Source organism: Gasterosteus aculeatus, chromosome 12, assembly GCF_964276395.1.
Source record: "Gasterosteus aculeatus chromosome 12, fGasAcu3.hap1.1, whole genome shotgun sequence".
NCBI classification, from domain to species: domain Eukaryota; kingdom Metazoa; phylum Chordata; class Actinopteri; order Perciformes; family Gasterosteidae; genus Gasterosteus; species Gasterosteus aculeatus.
The window spans coordinates 14,644,597-14,664,783 of record NC_135700.1 but is presented as its reverse complement, the minus strand read 5'-3'; the positions used below and the strand labels follow the sequence as shown (position 1 = coordinate 14,664,783).

The 20,187-nt window shown below is 39.6% G+C and overlaps 1 protein-coding gene across 1 annotated transcript in view; it reads left to right on the top strand.

Moving 5' to 3' along the window:
* LOC120833991 (CUB and sushi domain-containing protein 1-like) overlaps nucleotides 1–20,187 on the top strand; it is a 276,934-nt gene that overhangs the window by 157,875 nt on the left and 98,872 nt on the right. Inside the window, exons 8-14 of the mRNA XM_078085041.1 lie at nucleotides 3,244–3,325; nucleotides 5,636–5,760; nucleotides 8,139–8,260; nucleotides 14,947–15,050; nucleotides 15,333–15,445; nucleotides 18,686–18,868; nucleotides 19,012–19,197. Of these exons, the coding sequence (XP_077941167.1) occupies nucleotides 3,244–3,325; nucleotides 5,636–5,760; nucleotides 8,139–8,260; nucleotides 14,947–15,050; nucleotides 15,333–15,445; nucleotides 18,686–18,868; nucleotides 19,012–19,197 (915 nt within the window). The remainder of the gene's footprint in view (nucleotides 1–3,243; nucleotides 3,326–5,635; nucleotides 5,761–8,138; nucleotides 8,261–14,946; nucleotides 15,051–15,332; nucleotides 15,446–18,685; nucleotides 18,869–19,011; nucleotides 19,198–20,187) is intronic.

Below are 20,187 nucleotides of genomic sequence, written 5' to 3'. Positions count from 1 at the left end.
CACACAGACACACACACAAACACACTCTCCCACGCTCTTCCTGCTTCTCTCTTCGTCTTTGCTTTGTCGTTAGCTGATTGGCCAGTTTCTTTTTTAATGGTTCACCTGTCTGATGTTATACTCCCTAATCTTTTTTTGTTTCACGGTGTGCATTTTCAATGCAAATGTATTCCGTGTCTATCTGTCTTTACTTTGCAATCCAAGCCAGTGGTTTTTAACTTTTCTCCAATTCCCTGAGCCAGTGGTTTGAAACTCTTTTCCTTTTAATGTCAAAAGCTGCTTACATCTAACAAACAAAGCTAACAACTTAACAGTTATAACACCTGACCTACGACCTTAATGAATATATTAAAAAGGGTCTTGTTTCATGAGTTCTGTCAAATATATATTTTTGTTTTTTTGACTCAGCCCTTCCAGTCACACCAATGAACTCTATGCAGCAGACTATTTAAATAATGCAGACGTGGGTAATTATTAATTACTTTTTTAAGCATTTAAAATGAAATATGATTGTTGGGGTTATAGGTTAGACAATATAGTAAGTGTGTTGTAGAATGTGACACATTGAGTTTTTAAGAATGGGTACAATATAAGATCAATTTATTATCATATTTACACCAGAAATCTACATTCTTAGCATTTAGACATAATAAAATGTCTTACTCAGTTCATATAAATGAAATGAATAGGTTTGTAAATTTTGATGACTCTTGTGTGCAGAAGGCGTGCTGGTTATATGTAGGGCCAACGATCACGGCAGCAGTCACATTCTTCTCTTCTCTTCTTTGATTTTGGCCTTGTCAAATAATGTTGGGATACAAAAATATAATATAATATATATATATATATATATATATATATATATATGTATTTCTGAAGCAACTTTGATGATATGAAAATTACAACGTGAATCATAGTCTTGTGTTTAGGCGTTGGATGGTCTTTTAAGTGCAAATATGGGATTAAGTCAGTTTGAGGATTTTTTGACAATTAAAATCAGCAGACATTTGGCAGCTATTATTTCTATAACAATATCACGTTGTTACGATGAGTTGTATTTGTTTTGCCAAAATAAAACTTTGTATTTGATGCCAATAAAAGCCATTTGAACCCTAGTGAGAGAAATGGGATGCGAGAGTGTGACAGAAAAAAGTGTGTTTTTTTTTCACGTAGTGTTTGTGCGGTGATTTTTGGACCGAACATCAAAAACACAGCACAGCAGCAAGGCAGCTTGTTTTGTTTGCATCATATCTCACGCGAACATGCATAAACAGCGTCCATACGCTCACAACCCCTCAGCAGAAATCACACAAACGAACGGAATCACTCATCCATCTTTTATGTGAGGATGCACCACTCTCAGCAGCTCTTTGTAAATTGCAGCTAATGTGTACGGGAGAGAAAATGCGGGGTGAGCAAGCTGAGATTACAAAAGAGGAGAGAAGGGCTGAGTGGGAGCAAATCTAGGTGTGGAAGACAGAAGGAGAGAGCCAGCGAGAACTACAGAAAGACGATTTGACGGAAAGAAAAAATTGTTACGATGTCAGATACATGTCTTTCGCCAGAAAATTTTATTTCATTTTCCTTTTTGCTGTTGTTGTGGCTTTTCAGCATTCTTCTCATTTTCTATTTAATTTATTCTATCCTCCCTTTTCACTTTCACTATTTTTCATTTTTTGCTCACCATCACTATTCATCTACAGGGTTCCATTATGACCGAGCTGATTTAAACTGGTTTCTGTCATGTTGTCTGGTCTCATTTACATTTCCATTACGTTTTCAGCATGCAGCAGATGCTCCCATCCACGATGAAGTCAGAAACCAATGAAAGATCACAAATATGAGCTGGACCAAATTGGCATATGTTTTCCGTTTGTCCATTTTTTAGGAATACAATTCAGCCGGACGAGAAGAAAAAAATCAATTAACTTTTTCTTTTCCTTTTGACCACTTTCTCTTCTACCGCATACGTGTTACCTTCATACCATACATTATACCTTGTTTTCAACAATTTGTTTCCTTGGAGGTCTTATTAGATATCTGTGTGATGTTCACCACATGTGTAGCTTAGGCACAATCTCAGAAACTTTTATATTAGATTTCCACACGTAATGGAAACCTAAATAATTTTCGAAATTGTATTAGTTTTAAAAATGAATACGATATTCCTGTACTATTTAAGCATGGGAGTTGATCAGAATGGTAAAAATGCTAATTGACCTCTCTCGAGCCAGTGTTTCCTCACAAAAAGAAAGAAAAGTACAGAATCTTTATTCTCGGTCAAATGTCACATGTCTTATCCAATGACATCTTGCAGATTTTAAGTTCTGTTCAGGGACAATTCAAAGGTTGAACGGGACACTAAAGCTGTTCACAGTTTCCTACTGATGTCAATGCCTCAAAAAGACGTTTTGAATGCATCCTGACCTAGTTCTTTTCTTACCAATGTTACTCTACTGGCACTAATGTTAACAATTTATGACTAAAACATAAGCTGGAGACGCACGAAGAAAACGTTAGTTGTTTGGTTTCCTCTCCACAAAATCAATCTTTTTACTAATTATCTAATGTTAGTACTGTAACGTCGGCTAACTAACAACCTGATGGGGAGGTTATATTGCTCATGAGAAGGTTTGCACAATATGTAACATAACCTATGCACTATATTACTTTAGTATAGGAATAGATTATTTTATTGTATTTTAGTTATCAATGCATTAACATTAGCCTTCTTTACCAATAGAGTAATACTTCAATATGGTTGTCAGAGGTTATTTATTTGCTTTCTAATCATGTTGCTGTGACATCTCAGGCATGAGGGAGTTTTTTGATGACTCGTTTTGAGAACTATAAACATACTATAGAGATGCCTTGTTTTAACACGGATGCCTATTTGATAGAAATGAGAAAAGATCTATTTTAAAATGCCAACTGTACTCATTTTGTGAACGCTCAACAACAGCAGGGGATATTTCTCGCAGTTATCCTAGTTGTGCTTCAACACTTGATTGTCATTACATACTGTACTGAAAAATACAAAGATCATTGTGATTATAATAATGATGAAGATTTGTATCCCAGCTCACTTTCATCTTACTGTTGAAAATGAGAACACGTTAGATCATTTAATTGTCAACCCAATATGATGTCCCTAAAGTGTGTGTAAATATCCGTATCATGTGCAAACACAGTGTATAAACTCTGAACAACACTTCCTACTCTGTATTTGTTTCCTTCTTTCAGTGAGTCAAAGTGGTCTTGCTGGTGATGTATGTCCAGATCCTGGAGTTCCCGAAAATGGCAAGAGGATGGGCTCAACCTTCCAGTAAGTGACCTTTATCCCAGACTTACCTGCTCTCACTCCCTCCAAATTAAACTCTAGTATTTTCAAAACATCCACCAGGGCCTATTGTATCTCTGTCAGACATGAAGATAACCGACTGAATAAAGTATCCAATTCCTACAATGGATGACGTTTGATGACCTTGTACAAATCAAAAATGTTTTGGGGTTTAAACCCATCACGCAACCTTTTAGGGTGAAGTTTTCATGTTTTCCCTCTGCTTCCTCCCACACTCCAAAGCCTTGCAGGAAAAGGGAATTACTCTAAATTGCAAGATAGGTTTATTGATGATGCAATAATTGCCCATAAGTGTGTGAATGATTGTCCGTCTCTGAGTCAGGCCTGCGAGTGACTGTCGACCAGTCCAGGCTGTATCTCGTACCCTGCGACCTTCTGAGGATAACCGTTACAGAAGATGACTGACTGACTGGAAGGAATCGGCAGAACTCTTGCTTGACTATTATTTAACCCCCCCCCCCCCCCCCCCCCCCCTTTTCCTTCAGTCTCAGGAATGGCCAATAAGCATGAGAATGTCTTATAAGTATACTGAAGGGTTTTTTGGTTCATGTATCATCATAAATCATTTGTTTGTTGCAGACTTTTTAGATTTATCATTTTTGGTTTTAATTTTTGTTTGTAATAAACCTGAAAATCGTATATATTCTTGTTCATTATCTTCTAGGTCCCGCTGATGCTCCACATCCATCAACGTGTTTTACTCATAAAGGCAATATGAAAAGCAAATGAGTAGCTGCTCAAGGGGCAACCTGCAGACAACCATGTACAAAAACACACCCAAAAAAGACAAAACCGCATGCTGTTTATCAGTTATACCTCCAGAACTACAGCTCTCACACTAGCCATCAAATGTTTCCTATTGTTCGCCGGGTGTCCGTTCGTCTCAGAACTTTTAACGTCATTAAGTGCACTTATTTACAGAGGTACACTGTTAAACACAGACGTTTACCGATTACTTTAGTGATCACTCTCCAGGCCTTTATTTATACAGAGTGTTTTGGAATTAGAATATTGGTTAAGGGAAGGACTCGGTGGTCACAGGTTTTTTAAGTTATACTCTATGGTGTCATGGTGCCATCTTATCTGTAGAAAGGAAGATAGGTGATTTAATTTAATCAGGAGTGAACAATTACATAATGATCACTTCTCTCCATGACAGCTAAATTCCTATTAGGTTTCTTTTGCCAGGGGAATCAAGACGTGCATTGCTTTTTTACCTAGTTCTGGCACTATTTTCAGTCTCATAAACCTTTATATAATAATAACCATCTTTTGCAATCTTTGACTGCAGAAACTCTGTAGGACCATCAGCGGGGTCGTCTAAGATAGTTGTGCGCATATTTTGTGTTTTTCTGTCTGTGAGGTTACACGTTAAGTGTGTGCATCTGGGCATGGATGTGTTTAGTGTGTGTTACAGGTTTGTATCCAATCATCATTAAGCACTGAGATGCAGGAGGTGCAATGGAATTGGGGTGTAATGAGGTAAAACATGAGGCATGGAGAGAGAGCAAACCTGCAGAGAAAACAAAGAATTATCACCAGGCGACTGGAAACTCAAGATTTGCGGAAGTAGTCGCTTAGTGTGTCACGCGCCACCACATCCACAACCGTTAGAAAGGTTTTATTCCTCTTCAAGGGAACAAAGTTTTCCTTCATGTAATTGTAAATGTCACAGTGAGCGGCTGGTGGGAGTTATTTGCAGTGGCAGATGCTGTAAAGTGAATGACCCGAGATCTGGCCGGGCAGTATGACTCAACAGTGTTGAACAACAGGGTGGAGCCGCTGAACAAGCAGAACCCTACGTACTGAATGTTCGGCCAGGTGTTAGACTGTGTTGTGTATCAGCGGGGGAGGAGGCATTAGGCTTTAATGACAAGATCCCATGCAGACCCCCCCCCCCCCCTCCCCCCGGCCCCTCGCCCCCTCCCCAAATGGCTGAATGTCCCTTTCATGTGTGAATGAGAAAGAACAAATGATGAGAGGGGAGGCGGGAGGAGTGGAGAAAGGAAAACACAGAAGAAAAACAAAACATCACTGAAAAAGTAAAGGATCTTACAGAAAGAAAAGAATTATACGCGTCTTCTTTTTCAGCCACAGTCTCAATATCGTCATAGCTGCCATTCATGCATAACTTCTGCAATCGACTTGTTTCCCTGTTCTCCCACGATGTAGCCGTGGATGCAAGAGGCCTCTGCATACCCGCAACGTCGCCTCTGTGAATCAATGGTACTCTATTGACATTAAGTGTTTTTACCGCTGTTCCCTTTCAAATAGAATTGGAGCCAGCGTCCAGTTCAGTTGCGATGACAGCTACGTACTACAAGGATCTAAAAGCATCACCTGTCAACGGGTCACCGACACACTGGCTGCCTGGAGCGACCACAGACCCATATGCAGAAGTAGGTTACACCTGCTGTTGCCTCTGACACCATGAACTGGAGCTCAAGCTGTTTCAGATGATGAGTTAGTGTCTGCCAACGGAGACAAGAACCAACAACACTCATGATGCTGGCTTTTTATTCTACTTTATTATTGGAAAATACCTCGGATAATTTAACTATATTGTATAACTGCTGATATTTTGCAAACTTGAGGCCTCTGAATCTCCCCAATGTTCTAGTGTTTATATTGGTCTAATGTGGTGCTCACAGTAACACAAATATTCACTCTAAAATGGTCATATTTTTGCTACCTCAGCTTGTGTGAACTGAAAATGAGAAAATCGATGCCTGCACACCATTTGAAAAGCATTTAATATAAAAGTGTCGCAGACAAACTATATCATCCGATAGACCCACTTTGCCGTACCTGTTTCTGGGTCTTATGCTATTAATGCAGAGGCTCTAAACACTTCACTACCACAGCGGAAATACCAACATGATTCACATTTTGTTGTTCGTTGTTATGTGTTGAAATCATGATTCCCTTTCTGACTGAGTGGCTGAGTGACTAAATAAATAACTGTGTGAGTGGCAGAGCAATGATGCAGGGGCTCTCACTGCCCACATGTTTACTGACAGTGCCGTGTAGGGTTTATTGCCCCACAAGAAAAAGACAGATGGATGGCATACACACCCAATTGTGTGTGCACACAACACACTCTTATATTGACAGCAAGTATCCACAGGACAATGTCACACACGTCATAGCTGCAGCAGTATTTGCCTTGAGCTGTGTGTGTGTGTGTGTGTGTGTGTGTGTGTGTGTGTTTGACGGACAGGAAGTCCCAGTGCTCAGACACACACTATAGGGTCCCTGTCACATTGTATTATAGTGTAAGTGTGTGAGTGTTCTTGCCTGTCTGTTCTGTATTTCGAGTTCATGATATTGGCTACTTTTGTCAGAAAGAGACGCTTGTGGTGACAGTGAGAGACGGAAGGACGTGTGAATAGGATTATCTTTTTTAAAACACTGACAACACATCTACTATATTATATTTTCATGGGAATTGGGAGGCAATAATTGTAGATGCCAAAATTATGTATGACATTTATGAAACAACATTGTACTTTCAAAACTACAAATGGGTGAATTTGAACAAAAACTCTGTTTCAGTGTAACATAGAACAATATATAATAAAATATTCAGAATATGTTTGACCGTCATTTATCTTTTGATGTTTCGTGTAAATTTGTGGGACTCTTAAGAGGAATAAAGACAAAGAGGGGAATGAAGAGATAAAGACAGAAAAGAGGCATTTTCACGCACAGAAACAGGCAGGCAGAGGTTAAATATTGCCATACTGCTGTGGTGTGCTGTGTTATCGGATTTGATCACTCTCCTGGGATTCAAACCCATGAGCTTCTCTCATTCTCTACTGAGACTTAAATGTTAATTAGAAGCTGGTCTCTGGGATGAATTGCCATGACTGTGTTTCTGTGTGTCCGTGTGTGTGTACCTGTGTGTTTCACAGTGTGTTTCGCCTCTCTTTTCTAATTAACAGGCAGATCAGTCATCTGAGATTCTGCTCTCTCTCCCTTCCCTCTTCCAGCGCTTCTGAATCTTCCTTGCCTCTTGCCCTTTCTCCTTCAATTTCTTTTCTTTCCCTTTCTCAGATTGCTATCTTTCATCCTCTCTATCTTATTTCCGTCTCTTTCTAACGTCTTCCCCTCAAGTCTTTCTGGTTTATCTCTCAACATGTCTGCTGTGTATTTTCAAAACATTGGCCTCTCTCTCTAACTCCTCACCCTCACTATTATTCAGGATCATTTTTATGTCCTTTCTTGTCTTAAATGTTATTTTCTCGTTGGCATTGCCCTTCCCTCCCTCTAAAGGCAGTGATTGCCTAAAGCTGACTAAATAATGTGATAGATAAGAAGAAATGACTGACCGGATAAAACTTCCTCTGCAATGGTGACTGTGCTTGTTGACTAAACTATTTAATAGTACCAAAATAGAAAGAGGACTTTTGAGGTGACTTTTTTGCCTCGAAAGAAAAAACACAAAGGTGACTTTGTGAGGTGGTAAAAACAAACATTTAAATTATTTGGAGTATCAAACGGGACAAACCCAATGTGGACGAAATAGAGCATTTGGAAAGATATTGTGAAAAATGATTTTCATAATTTATATCTGCAGGCTCTGAAGCACCTGTGAAAGCAATACCCGGAAATCAAGCACATGTACTCCTTTGGCGCTGCCACATCCTCTCTATTCTGTTTCTCGTTGTTTGATAAGATGACATTTGTAATCTGAGAGGGTAACTTTGTTTACCCCATGAGTTCTTTCTGAAACCCTGTTGTCTCTCTCTCTCTGCTGTGCTTTCGTTCTCTGTAGCTCGTACCTGTGGCAGCAATCTCAGGGGGCCCAAAGGGGTCATAACTTCTCCTAACTACCCGGTTCAATATGAGAACAATGCACACTGTGTGTGGGTCATCACGGCGATGGAGTCTGGGAAGGTGAGCTTACATTAATCATTTTATTCTCCCCCTTTGGTACACCTTGTTTTTGTTGTATTACACCATCCAATGCGGTGATCTTAACATGATTTGCAGAAGTTTCACTTTTTGTGTAGGTAAGCATTGTTCATTCAAGTCCACTGAGTTTGGTGTTTAATGCCAAGTTCATCAGTATTCAGTATCCCAAATTCAAAAGCTTTTACAAGTTGTCATTGTCTATTGCTGGGTCGATAACATAGTTATGAGGAGAAGAAACTGAGCATGAAAAAGTCACATGAGACACACAAAAAATGATGGCAGTACTTCCACAAATATTTTATTTTATGGTCCAGAGTTGAGAAAGTTGAATGCCTGTTGCTTTGTACTTCTTATTAGTTGTCCTGCTTAATGACTGAATTCAGCTTTACTGAGCTTGTGGTCTAATATCATCACTACTTTTGGTTTTGAGTCAGTGTTGTATAGAAATGACAACTTTGGTATCAGCAGAATAGTATCTGTTATTATTTCTCTCCATGTGTCATCACAACCTATCTTCACTATCTTCTCCCCTCTTCCCAGCTCCTATTCCTTCATCTCTGTGCTCTTTCCTTCCGCTTGTCTCTCATTTCCTGCCAACATCTCTGTTCTTTATTGTCAACTTATCTCTCCTCACCTCTCTCCCCCATCTATTCTGCTCTCTCATCTACTTGCTCCTCCACTTTCTCCCTGCATCATCTTCTTTCCTCCTTTCCGTTTGATTTATTGAAATGTTAAGTTTGAAGATGGTGAGAGGGCCGGAAAAAAAACAAAAATAGATTGAGATACCAATGAGCTCCTTGAAACCTACAGAGAAGAAGAGAGAGGGAAAGTATAGAGGAGAAAAAACACGCTGGGGTTCAGCTGGCAACTTTGCTAAAAACTTTTGCTGGAAAAAGATCGAAAATGTAAAAAAGACCGAATGTCCAAGGAAGTAATTGACGTTTGGCATTGACGTTGTGAAGGTGGATGAATATGGAGTCTACTCCCTTCGGATTCTTTGAGGGAGAAGGATGGGAAAAAGTGTGAGAGACTTGTTGTTCTCACCGCTGTCTCTCTCTCGTGTTGATTGAGAGACATGACGACAAATAGCTACTGTATGACAAAGTGTCACGTGCCACATATTATTGGTAATCATGTTCTTAGCCAGATGACAAGTCACCCTTGTTGTCTGGGTTGCTTGCTATTTGAAGCACAATCGAAAACAGTATATTATAATAGTTTAAAGCAGACTTATCTTTTGACGGACAAAATGTCTCTCATCTGTTGTGTGTGCTGCGCGCGCATGTGGGCGTGCGTGCAGGCCTGCACGTGTGCATCCTTGCTCGCTTGCTTGAGGTTTGAGAGCACTCTAACAATGTGCTATAATGACGGATTATCAGCTACTACAGCTGCTGACATTTGCTGAATGTCACTATCTACATACACAGAGAGAGAGACAAGGGCAGAGGCAAACAACCTGATAAAGACGGCAATGGACTATACTTGAGTAATACAGAATGGTAAATAGAATGGACTCTAAATTAAAGACTCAGTAATGATGAATAATACTAATAATGTCTAACTGACACTTCAGTGCGCTGTCTACAATATATACTAATGTGCTGAGTGATTTATTCGCTGTTCCAGTTTTCGCATCTTAAAAGAAACATTGAATGCAAAATATATATAATCGATATAATAGATATAATGATCCCCTTTATTCTAACAAGATGGACGAATTCTTAACAATGACAGAAAGAAGGAAAGGGATACTTTGCGCAATGATGCTCGAAGGAAAATACCATGAAAAAGATCTTAACTATACAGCCGCTAGATGGCTGCAAGAAGCAGACCTACTTTTGAGGTTGATACGGATATTGATAGGTGGCTTTTGAACATCTGATGTATTGGCTCATGTTCATTTTCCCCACAAATAAGTCTCCAACACATCAACTCAACCCGACCCTCAACTCTGTTTCTTAAGCACAGCTTCCCAATGAAATTAATGACAAGAAATTACCGTATAAGTGTGTTTTTATGTAGTTTGTGTGGTCTGTATAAGAAGAAAGTTCATGGAGATTCAGGTAGCAAACGTGATAACTTAACAGAGTAAATAGGCATGAATTAAGATGACAAACAGTTTCTTTACTTTTCTTTTTTTGGATTCCATCTAAGGCTGTGTTTCTTCTCTCCAACCCGCCTTTTATTGGACTATTATTCCAGATGACTTCTTTCATCAATAGCATGTGATACAAAATTGAGAGAGAAACAAATGTTTTCATTGAAGCTCGGGTGCATTTTCTTTCTTTCTTTGTGTAGTTTTATTCTGCTTTCAATAGCCAGTAAGTAATGCTGTTTGATTGTGTGTCTGTTGTCATTCCGTTAAGTTCTCAATAAAACTAACAAAATCAATATGGTGCATAATGGTCTGACAGCCTGTCAGAAAAAGTCGAAAGTATGCTCCTAATTGAGTGTGTGACTGTGTTATTATTTTGTAAGTTTGCAAACAGGCACCTGATTTTGTGTGATTTTTGGATATCGACGGTGTCTCTTCTGCCAACTTAATTGCTTACTGCCAGAGGTTGTGAAAAATATGGTGTCTAGAAAATTGGCCCACACAGAATCAAAAACAACTCGGCAGTGTGTTTACGTCTATATGTGTGTGTGACTGCATGCGTCAGTCATTTGATCCAGCAGTATGAAACTGATAATTATCTCGTTGGAGTCTGAACCATGCCTGACTGCTCACACACATCCACCCTTTAACGCATCATCACACACACCCATTACGCCTCTAATCATTGCTGTCTTTTTCCTAATGAATTCATATTAGTGTGCAAGGGTGTGATCCAGCGTGTTATTATGGTATTGGATGTTGGGTCATTTTCATGCAAATATCTTCATCATCACTTTAGTTTTGCCAGGAGACATTCTATGACGTTCTATCAGATTCTGTTACATTTTACTTGTCATAGAACAGGTCTAGAAAAAATGCAGAAAGAGTAATAGGTTTATTACAGGCAGTTTGTTTTGAACTAATTATATTTTTCAAAATAACTCTCAGGGATGAAGGATGGGCGGTGGATGGAATCCTTATACAGGGTTTCAGGCTTTTCTCTACTTGTACATTTGGCCGTAAAAGGAAAAAAAGTAATCTATTGGATTGCCCCACACCGCCATGGCGGCGGCTCACCAATGACTCGAATAGCAAAGGACTGCTCGTACACTCAGCTTTCAGGACAGGCTTCCCTGTGTGTACCTTCTGTCAAGGGGTCACCTCAGTACATAGTTTAAACCCTTTCTATAAAGCTTGTTTTGCCACAGGGTCATAGAAATGAGTTTAAGCTTCAGTGGATAAAACATTTATGTTAAAAAACATTTTACTTTAGCTTTAATCCCATAGGGCCTCTTGCCAAACAGAGTTTCTCAGCGCTAAAAAATACCCTTGTTACGACCCAGTTTATCACTGAAATTGTGATCATATTACGGATAGTAAGTGACAAAAATAAACAAAGGTATTTTAACAAGAACATCAATTTAGTAGTCATCAGTGGTGTTCAGTTTACTAAAGTTCCTCGATACGTTACTATTTTAATGATGTTACCTCTCATATCAGTTGGTGGAGCGATTGACAAAATATTGTAATTTTTATTTTCATTTAACTCAGAAGTACCGAATGTACGGCATATATTTTGGTTTTACATTATTGCCACATTTTCTGTGGGTCAGTTGAGAGGCTTCAGCACAAAATAGCACCATTTGTTGTAGTTCTGTTAGTACCTTTGGTAGCGGTCACCCCAGGTTATGTTGCAGTTGAAATTGCTGACCGAACACAATGCATTTACAATGTTGACCTTTTAAAGGGTCCCAAATCAAATTTTAACCTATGGCTGCACAACAGCACAGTAAGCATGGTGGGGATGTGCACCTCTAATCAGAGGTCACTATTGTAAAAAAAACCCTGCCGCATCTGACCTGCTGAAGTGCCCTTGAGCGATGCAATGAACCTTTACCAGCCTGTCTGCAGCTGAGAATGCAGTAGAACATAATTTGCATCCATCATTATTTTTTCTTAACCTGATTGTTTTAGATAGATGGGGGGATGGATGAAAAAAATATATAGGTTCATGGATTTGTATTTATGTGACATTTCTCCCCAATGTCTGTGGTCAGCAGTAACAGCGGCCCGAGCTGAGCAAAGGACTTTTCTGCCCAATTACGGCCTCGTGTTCCGTTGCTCCACTCTGACATGAGGCCTTACTGGTGAGGGCAAGAATGAAGATCAGCGGACATGGCATAGTTTCTCATTCTCAAGATGTATTTCCCGGGCAATGGAGCGGGCATCGGCATGTAACCCATTATGGCTCTGCTGTAGATACCCGAATGTGCACCGTGTGCACTGCGTGTAAGGTTTATAAGCCTTTGTTGACTGACACTAACCCGCGAAGGTTTGTGTTGGAGGTTTGACTTGAGGGGCAAACTCGCATTCCCTGTGTATTTTGGATTAGAGTAGTCCAAAGATTACTATCAGTTTCTCCCATGCTGAGATCGTTGCCGAAAATTCACAGCACTTCTCTGGCTGACTGGGTGAAGGTGTTTCACTGTAGGTTTGGATTGCACAGTGCTCTCGACAACGTTTAAATGGCCTATTGAGCTGCTTCGAGCTGCTCAGCTGCTTACTAATGACCTCAAAGTGAAACCACTTCACCCGTCATTTCAAAGAGCATCAACCTTTAAACAGAAACACAGTTTTTTTCCTGAAAGGAACTGGAAAGTCTCTCGTGAATCACTAATGACTACCTCAGAAACTCAATAATGGGATGGGATCAAAAGAAAATATAGACAGCTCTGCTGCAGTCGTCAAACTGAAGGCAAATGTTGAGGCTTACTGTCAACACTGTTTGTTTCAGTTGAAGATTGGAAAAGACCTAGATTACACTTTCTTAAATGTTCTCTGTATTTCAAGTATGCTTCCTATCTTCCCTTCTCGTTTTCTCGTCTTTATTTTTCTCGTCTTTATTTTGAAAAGGTATTCTCATGTAGTTTGGTGTTGCAGGGTGCACCTAATGTCTTTCTAAATGTGCCCATTTGGAACCATTGAACATAACAGAGCTTCTTCCTAATGACCTTAGTGCAATAACGCAGTTCCTCCCTTTAAGTCTCTACCTCGACTGTCTCCTCACACAAGCACATAAATAAATAGAGAAATATTAAGGCGTGTAAATTCAGCCAAACTGTTCTCACGCATACAATGAAACAGACATGCTTGAATATAATTCTGCTTCAGCTGTTTAGACCGACATACCCGACAGAATCCACCTCGTGGACAAAGGTACTGACAAGCACAGGATAGTGTGTGCATGTACAGATGTGTTCCGCTTCACTCCTTTCTTTATGCCCACAAGCTGCTGCTGTTCAATCTTATAAATAACACTACAATATACTGCGTCAACAACACCTGATCTCATACCCTAAATCATAAATATTCATTCTTTTAAAATATTAATACATATATTTATTTATTTATTTCCAAGTGTGATAATTGATAGGTAGGTAATTTTAAGGCCTCTGAGTGTATATCTTTGATTAACAACTCAGCCTGCAGGGCCACCAAGATCAACATGTTCTTAAGATCGTATCTTACAAGCTGAGGATGGACAGTTTAATGTTAGAAGAAGAATGGAAGAAAAAGGATATTGTTAAGCTGGGATTTGAACGTTTACTTGCTGATGAATCATAATCAAGGATCAAGGTTGAATCCCTGCTGAATTTAGTTTTGCAAAGCAAATCTGTGCTGGTATTACGAGTTTCCTTTTCGTTGGATGCATCATTTTCACATCCCAGTCTTTTCAAATGTTCTCACTCAAGGAGTTAAACACACAAAAACAATGGACCTGGTCTGTTTGACACAATATGTCATGTAACCAGACGATTGTCTTCCAGTTGATCACACTCGATCACCTTTCATTCTTGCATTTGAAATGTGTTAATTGTAAAGTCAATATTATGGAAAGGCCAACAGTTTAACACAATTGTACAACGTAAACAATAGTTCGTTCATGTTCGGTTTATTGTAGGCGAGCAATTTGCGGCAGATAAATGAAATATGAAAATGATATATTGAATACTTACTTTTAGTTCAATAGTTTATTAATGATCCTTGGGAATTGATACCTCACAATGTATGAATACAGATGTGTACTGGTGACTTTCTATTTGTGATGGAAGTTAATCCCTCAGATGGTTTCAGATCCTTTTACATTATTTGAACACGAGCTGGGCAATTTATTTTTGTCAAAGCGGGGACAAAGGCTTAGCCATGCACAGTTGAGTCTGGGGTGTTGAAAGGTACGATTTTTCATCACTGCTGTTATAAACCATGTGATGGATTGGCATCGGCAAAATCACACATCTATGGTTTATATTAGTTCCATAATACAGTAGAAACTGACTGATTGAGACCAACATCTTTCCTGAACAGGGGAAATGAACAATCTCTCATTTTATCAGGAAAATGTTCTACAGCAACTTCAACCAGCGATTTAAACATTAGTTCCCATTGCTGGAAATCGTAGGGATGAAAAAGCACGAGACCATCCCTGCTGGAATTAATTAATAAATATCATATTATATTATCTTTTTGTTGTGTCTGTAATGTTTTCTCCTATTTTTCCCTTTTGTTCCTCCAGGTGATAAAGCTGTCCTTTGAAGAGTTTGACCTGGAAAGAGGATATGACACACTAACTGTGGGAGATGGAGGGAAAATAGGCGACACTCGGAGGGTCCTCTATGTGTAAGCAACACTCATGTGCTCTGGCCCATTATGTAGAACAATGTGGAAATGCAACCGTATAGAACACCCGCAATAAATGAGGCAATTGGAGAAACATGGATGCTAATGTGCAGGTACACATTATACACTGTTGATTGAATTAGCTACATTGTTTGGATGCATTGTTTACAAGGTACACTCCAAGTCCAAAGTGATAAACCAATCATACTTTTTTAAAAGCTTGTGTATCTGTGTGTGACTGTGTCACTGTGTGTGTGTGTGTGTGTCTGTGTGTTTGTGTAGACTTACAGGTTCCAGTGTGCCTGACCTCATCGTTAGCTTGTCCAATCAGATGTGGCTCCACCTGCAGTCGGACGATACGATCGGCTCCGCGGGTTTCAAAGCCGTCTATGAAGGTACGGCCCCCTCCAGCCCCCCGCGCTTCTACCCCTCTTCCCTGAGAATAAAACACTCACAAACAGATATATACTCTCACATAATGGAGTGTGAAAGTCATTGCGTTGCTGACAGACTGATTCAAAAGTGAACACAACTGCTTTTGTCTGTCCTTGCGTAGACATGTGTGTGTGTGTGTGTGTGTGCGCGAGTGTGCATTTCGAGAAGGTAATAACTGAATTACGAGTCAATCAGCTGGTCGTTTTGCTTGGTTATTTTTCCTATAACACCAACGTTAACCCTGATAGAGGGAGAACGATGGTGACAGTCACAGTGAGTGAAGGTGAGAGGGAGACGTCCCGTATAGATGTCCCTCTCAATACATCCTATTTAGAACAATCCATTCGTATGGAATTCCTCCTGCATTTCACCCTTCCAAATCGTCTCTTTGAATTATATTTTAGTAAATGGAACATATAGTAATTGAATTTACTTCAGACAAACAGTGAGGCAGGTGGAGAGATGTAGTTTGATAAACTAGAGAGACGGAAGGAGACAAAATAATAAACTGAGTGAAAGGAAATAAACTGTCTAGGAGAGATGGAGGGCATGTGAGAGAGGAGGAGAGAGGGAGATGGACAAGGGTTGTGCGCTTGGTTCTGCTTAGCCATATACAGTGATGTTGTTGACAGTGTTGTCTGTGGTCAGTTACTGCTGAAGGGAACCAGCACAGTGGCAAGCTACAGAAACTGTGACTGTCAGCACGTGGTGTTAAACATCATATCAACTCCTTACGACTTGCTTTGAGGGATCAAAATAGACCACCTTAATTATAAGTCGTATATTCCAAGGCAATGACATTATCAACAAAGATTGTGTATAGGAAGAAAGTAATAACCATCAAATCATATTTGATAACCTCTAGATGATCTTGTAGTTTTACGCAGGATAACTGAACAACCGCCTGTGGTACGTTTAGTGTGCGTATCCTTGCATGTGTGTTTTTCTGTCAACTCATATAATGTCACCAAGTTACACCCTTTGATCAGATTAAACCCCCGAGAGACTTAAAGATAGAACGTTTGTGTGTGTGTAGCTTTTTGAATACTGTCATGTGACACTCGTCAACCACTGCAACTCTTTGCGTGTGTGTGTGTGTGTGTGTGTGTGTGTGTGTGTGTGTTTGAGAGGGAAAGGGAGCGATGATGAAGTTAACAACATCATAAACCCTCTCAGCCCATTACGATAGTCGAGGCTTGCAGTGAAAAGCTTCTGCCAAGTTTTCAGGCTGTTGCCAATTGGCTCTGAAAAGAGTCATGATGTAAATAATGAAGATTATTTTTTAACTCGACATACCAAAGAGTGCCATTGAATTCTGTGTTATTCTGTGTTATTCCACATTAATGACATGATAAAATGTTAACCTGGAGATTCCCACTGTAGCCAGTACCATGTTTTTTTTACAAATGTCTATTTGTGCATGAATGTTGTCAACATCACAGCCATGCAAGACACAGTCACAGAGCTTTAAAGGTATGAAATCAAAGGGAAATCAAAGACAAAGAAGAGGTCTGTGGTCCGTGCAAGGTTTCTGATAGTGGGGGGGCACGCAGTGGGTAAAGGGCTGTTTACCACCAATTTAGGGCCGGATTTGGTGTTGCAGCTTCTCTTTGATGGCAATTTTGGCCATAAACTGTAATTGCAAGCGGGTTTTCTGATATCACCTCCTGAAAGGGACCGTTCATCATCAATGAGAGAGAGAGAGAGAGACAGAGAGAGCTTCTATTAGTGGGCCAAATACTTAATCTCCACTGTGTCACCTCATTGTGTGATAAATAAAGAATAATCATCCTTATTGATAAGTCAATGTGTTTTATCTTTTTAAAAATTAATTTGCATACATTTATACTCCATGTATATTTTCTTAGCTATGTATATTGCTTTATATAATATATTGCTTCTGAAGAGCAAAAGACAAGGGAGCATGAAATATATTGAGTTGTAAATCTATGCCCTGCACTTCAACAAAATATCTCAACTTTGACAGAAAAGAAGCTACAAAGTAAAAGAAGACTAACTAGAGAGCAAGAAAGCTGCGACAACCATAATGACAGACTTAGGGGCTCAAGATCGCTGATATCCATCCAGTCATTCGTCAACTGTGTGACAGATAGCTCTGGGCCACACACACACCTGCACACACTACACACACAAAGACACACGCCTGCCACTTCTTTGTGTATTCTACTCTTGTGGATCTACTTACATCCCAACAGATAGCAAAAGGGAAGAACACACACACACACACTTGCACACATTCATTGCTCACCTTGAGATGTATTTGCCCAGAGCGAATCCAGGAGCATGGTGGAGCATGTGTTACTAGATGACAGACGTCTGGTAGAATGTCAAATTGTAAAGGAGGAGAGAGCAGTGGATGAAAACATATTGCCATTAGGCGAAAAAGTGATAACAAAGGAGAGTGACAAAACAAATGGGATATGTTTGTAGGCCAGTTTGGCAGTACTGTTAATGTGACACTCATGCCAAAAAGCATAGTATTGAATCAGATTGAGAGAGAAATACAAATCAAGCACAGACGAAGCAGCGACAATTTGAGCTGGTAACAGACAGAAACAGACCGATTAAGATAAAGAAGCAATGCAAGAATGTAATATAATGTCACTAACATCAGTGTTGCTCTCTATGATTTGTACATCCTGATGGTTTTTAACGAGTATGTATGATCTGTGTGCGTGTGTGTGTCTGTGTGCGTGTGTGTGTGTGTGTGTGTGTGTGTGTGTGTGTGTGTGTGTTTGCTTTTACCAGTGTGCCTCCCGCTTTGTTTTTCCTTTCAAACTAAAGCACAACATTATCAATTATTGACACTTATTTACTTTTATAGACAGCAAAGAAGTCCGTTCGCAGTCTGCAGAAGAAAGACGTGCACACACACACACACATTTATATTAACCTTAGCCACAAGTCTGAAAGAGGTTTTTAAAAGGCACATTTGATAAAGTTGGCTGCTGCGACAACCAGCAGTACGACATGAGGATCAACATGGCCTCATTACCATAAACAGCCAACACAGAACGATGTGAAAATCGATAAATGCTTTTTATTCCCATTTACAGTAATCCCACCTCACTAGTATGAACAAACAAAACACTAATCTTGAACCTCAACATGTTGCATGTTTACATTAATTATCAGTATAAAAGCACGGCTGTACATGTATGTATATCAATGTCTTGCAGAGATCGATCGGGGTGGCTGTGGCGATCCCGGGGTGCCGGCATTTGGTCGTCGTAGCGGTGATCGCTTTCAACACGGCGACGTGTTGACCTTCTTCTGCCAGTCGGCCTTTGAACTAGTGGGAGAGAAGACCATCACTTGCCAGCACAATAACCAGTGGTCTGGCAATAAACCCAGTTGTATATGTAAGTGCACATAGTCTTTACAGACATATTACACAACATAGTTGCAATATTTATTCATTTTTGCTTGCATGCTTTCCCAATTACCTATCAACTTCACCTCTTTCCTTACCGCCTTTTGTCCCTCTGTTCCTTCCTGTTTGTAGTTTCATGTTTCTTCAACTTCACGGCTCCATCTGGAACGGTATTGTCACCGAACTACCCAGAGGAGTACGGGAACAACCTGAACTGTGTGTGGCTGATTATCTCTGAACCGGGCAGCCGTATTCATCTCCTGTTCGCTGACTTTGACCTGGAGCCACAGTTCGACTGGTTGGTGATCAAAGATGAAGGTGACTGTATTCTAATTTCTCAGTCATTTTAAAACCTTTTTCTTAAATAAACACCGTAGGCAAATTCTATGTCTATATTGCCAAAATCTTCAATAGGGTCAAATAATATGGCAGTGAACTCTCTCTCAATTTACTTTAGGTCGACATAACCTCTTATTTGGGTTTGGTTAGGGAATATCTTGCTGGCTGGATGAAAAAATCTGAATATTTATTTTATTGTGCACTTTTCCACTACACAAAGAACACGGGGCAATTTGATGACCCATTGAAAGATATTGATTTAAACTGAATCAACAAAAGACCCTGTTTTCTCTGGGCTGTCATTAAAGATGAAGTGCTAAATTAGCAGGCCGTAAACCTGTCCCACAGCAGGGATTTGTTTTGTAGCAGGGTTTTGAAAATTGCAGGGCAATTAGTGCTGTTCCAATGGGCAAATGTTAATTAAAGTTGTTGCTTCGAAGTGTTCTAGTTTGTTCCGCTTGCTGATCAAACACTGCCGTCACATTGAAGCACCACTGTACGTCTTCTTTTCTGAAATAAACTTATGATTGTGACTCTTCTATTGATGATATTCCCTCCTGAATGTTATCAAGATTTCAAAACTTTTAGCATATTTAATGCAGAAAATACCCTTGTAACTACCCTTTTTGATCAGTTAAAGAAATGTACGTGAAAACTGCAAAGGTTTACTGTTGTGAGAAATATTGCACCACAACTTTTCACCACAAAAAAAATGTAAAATCAACAGAGATTTGGTTCACTTTTTTCAAATAACACATATTTTTGAATAATTTGAAGTTGACTGCCGCATTACTGAACTCAGCATGCTGACATATAAAAATGTGTCTAAAAGTAACACAACATTGGTATGGTGTGTTCATTTGCCATCATTGATTTAGTTGTCAAGTTGTCAAGTTATTTTGGGGGCAGTGAACGCCATTTCAAATAAGCACATCACTTCTCAAGTGTTACTTATACATCATTGATAAT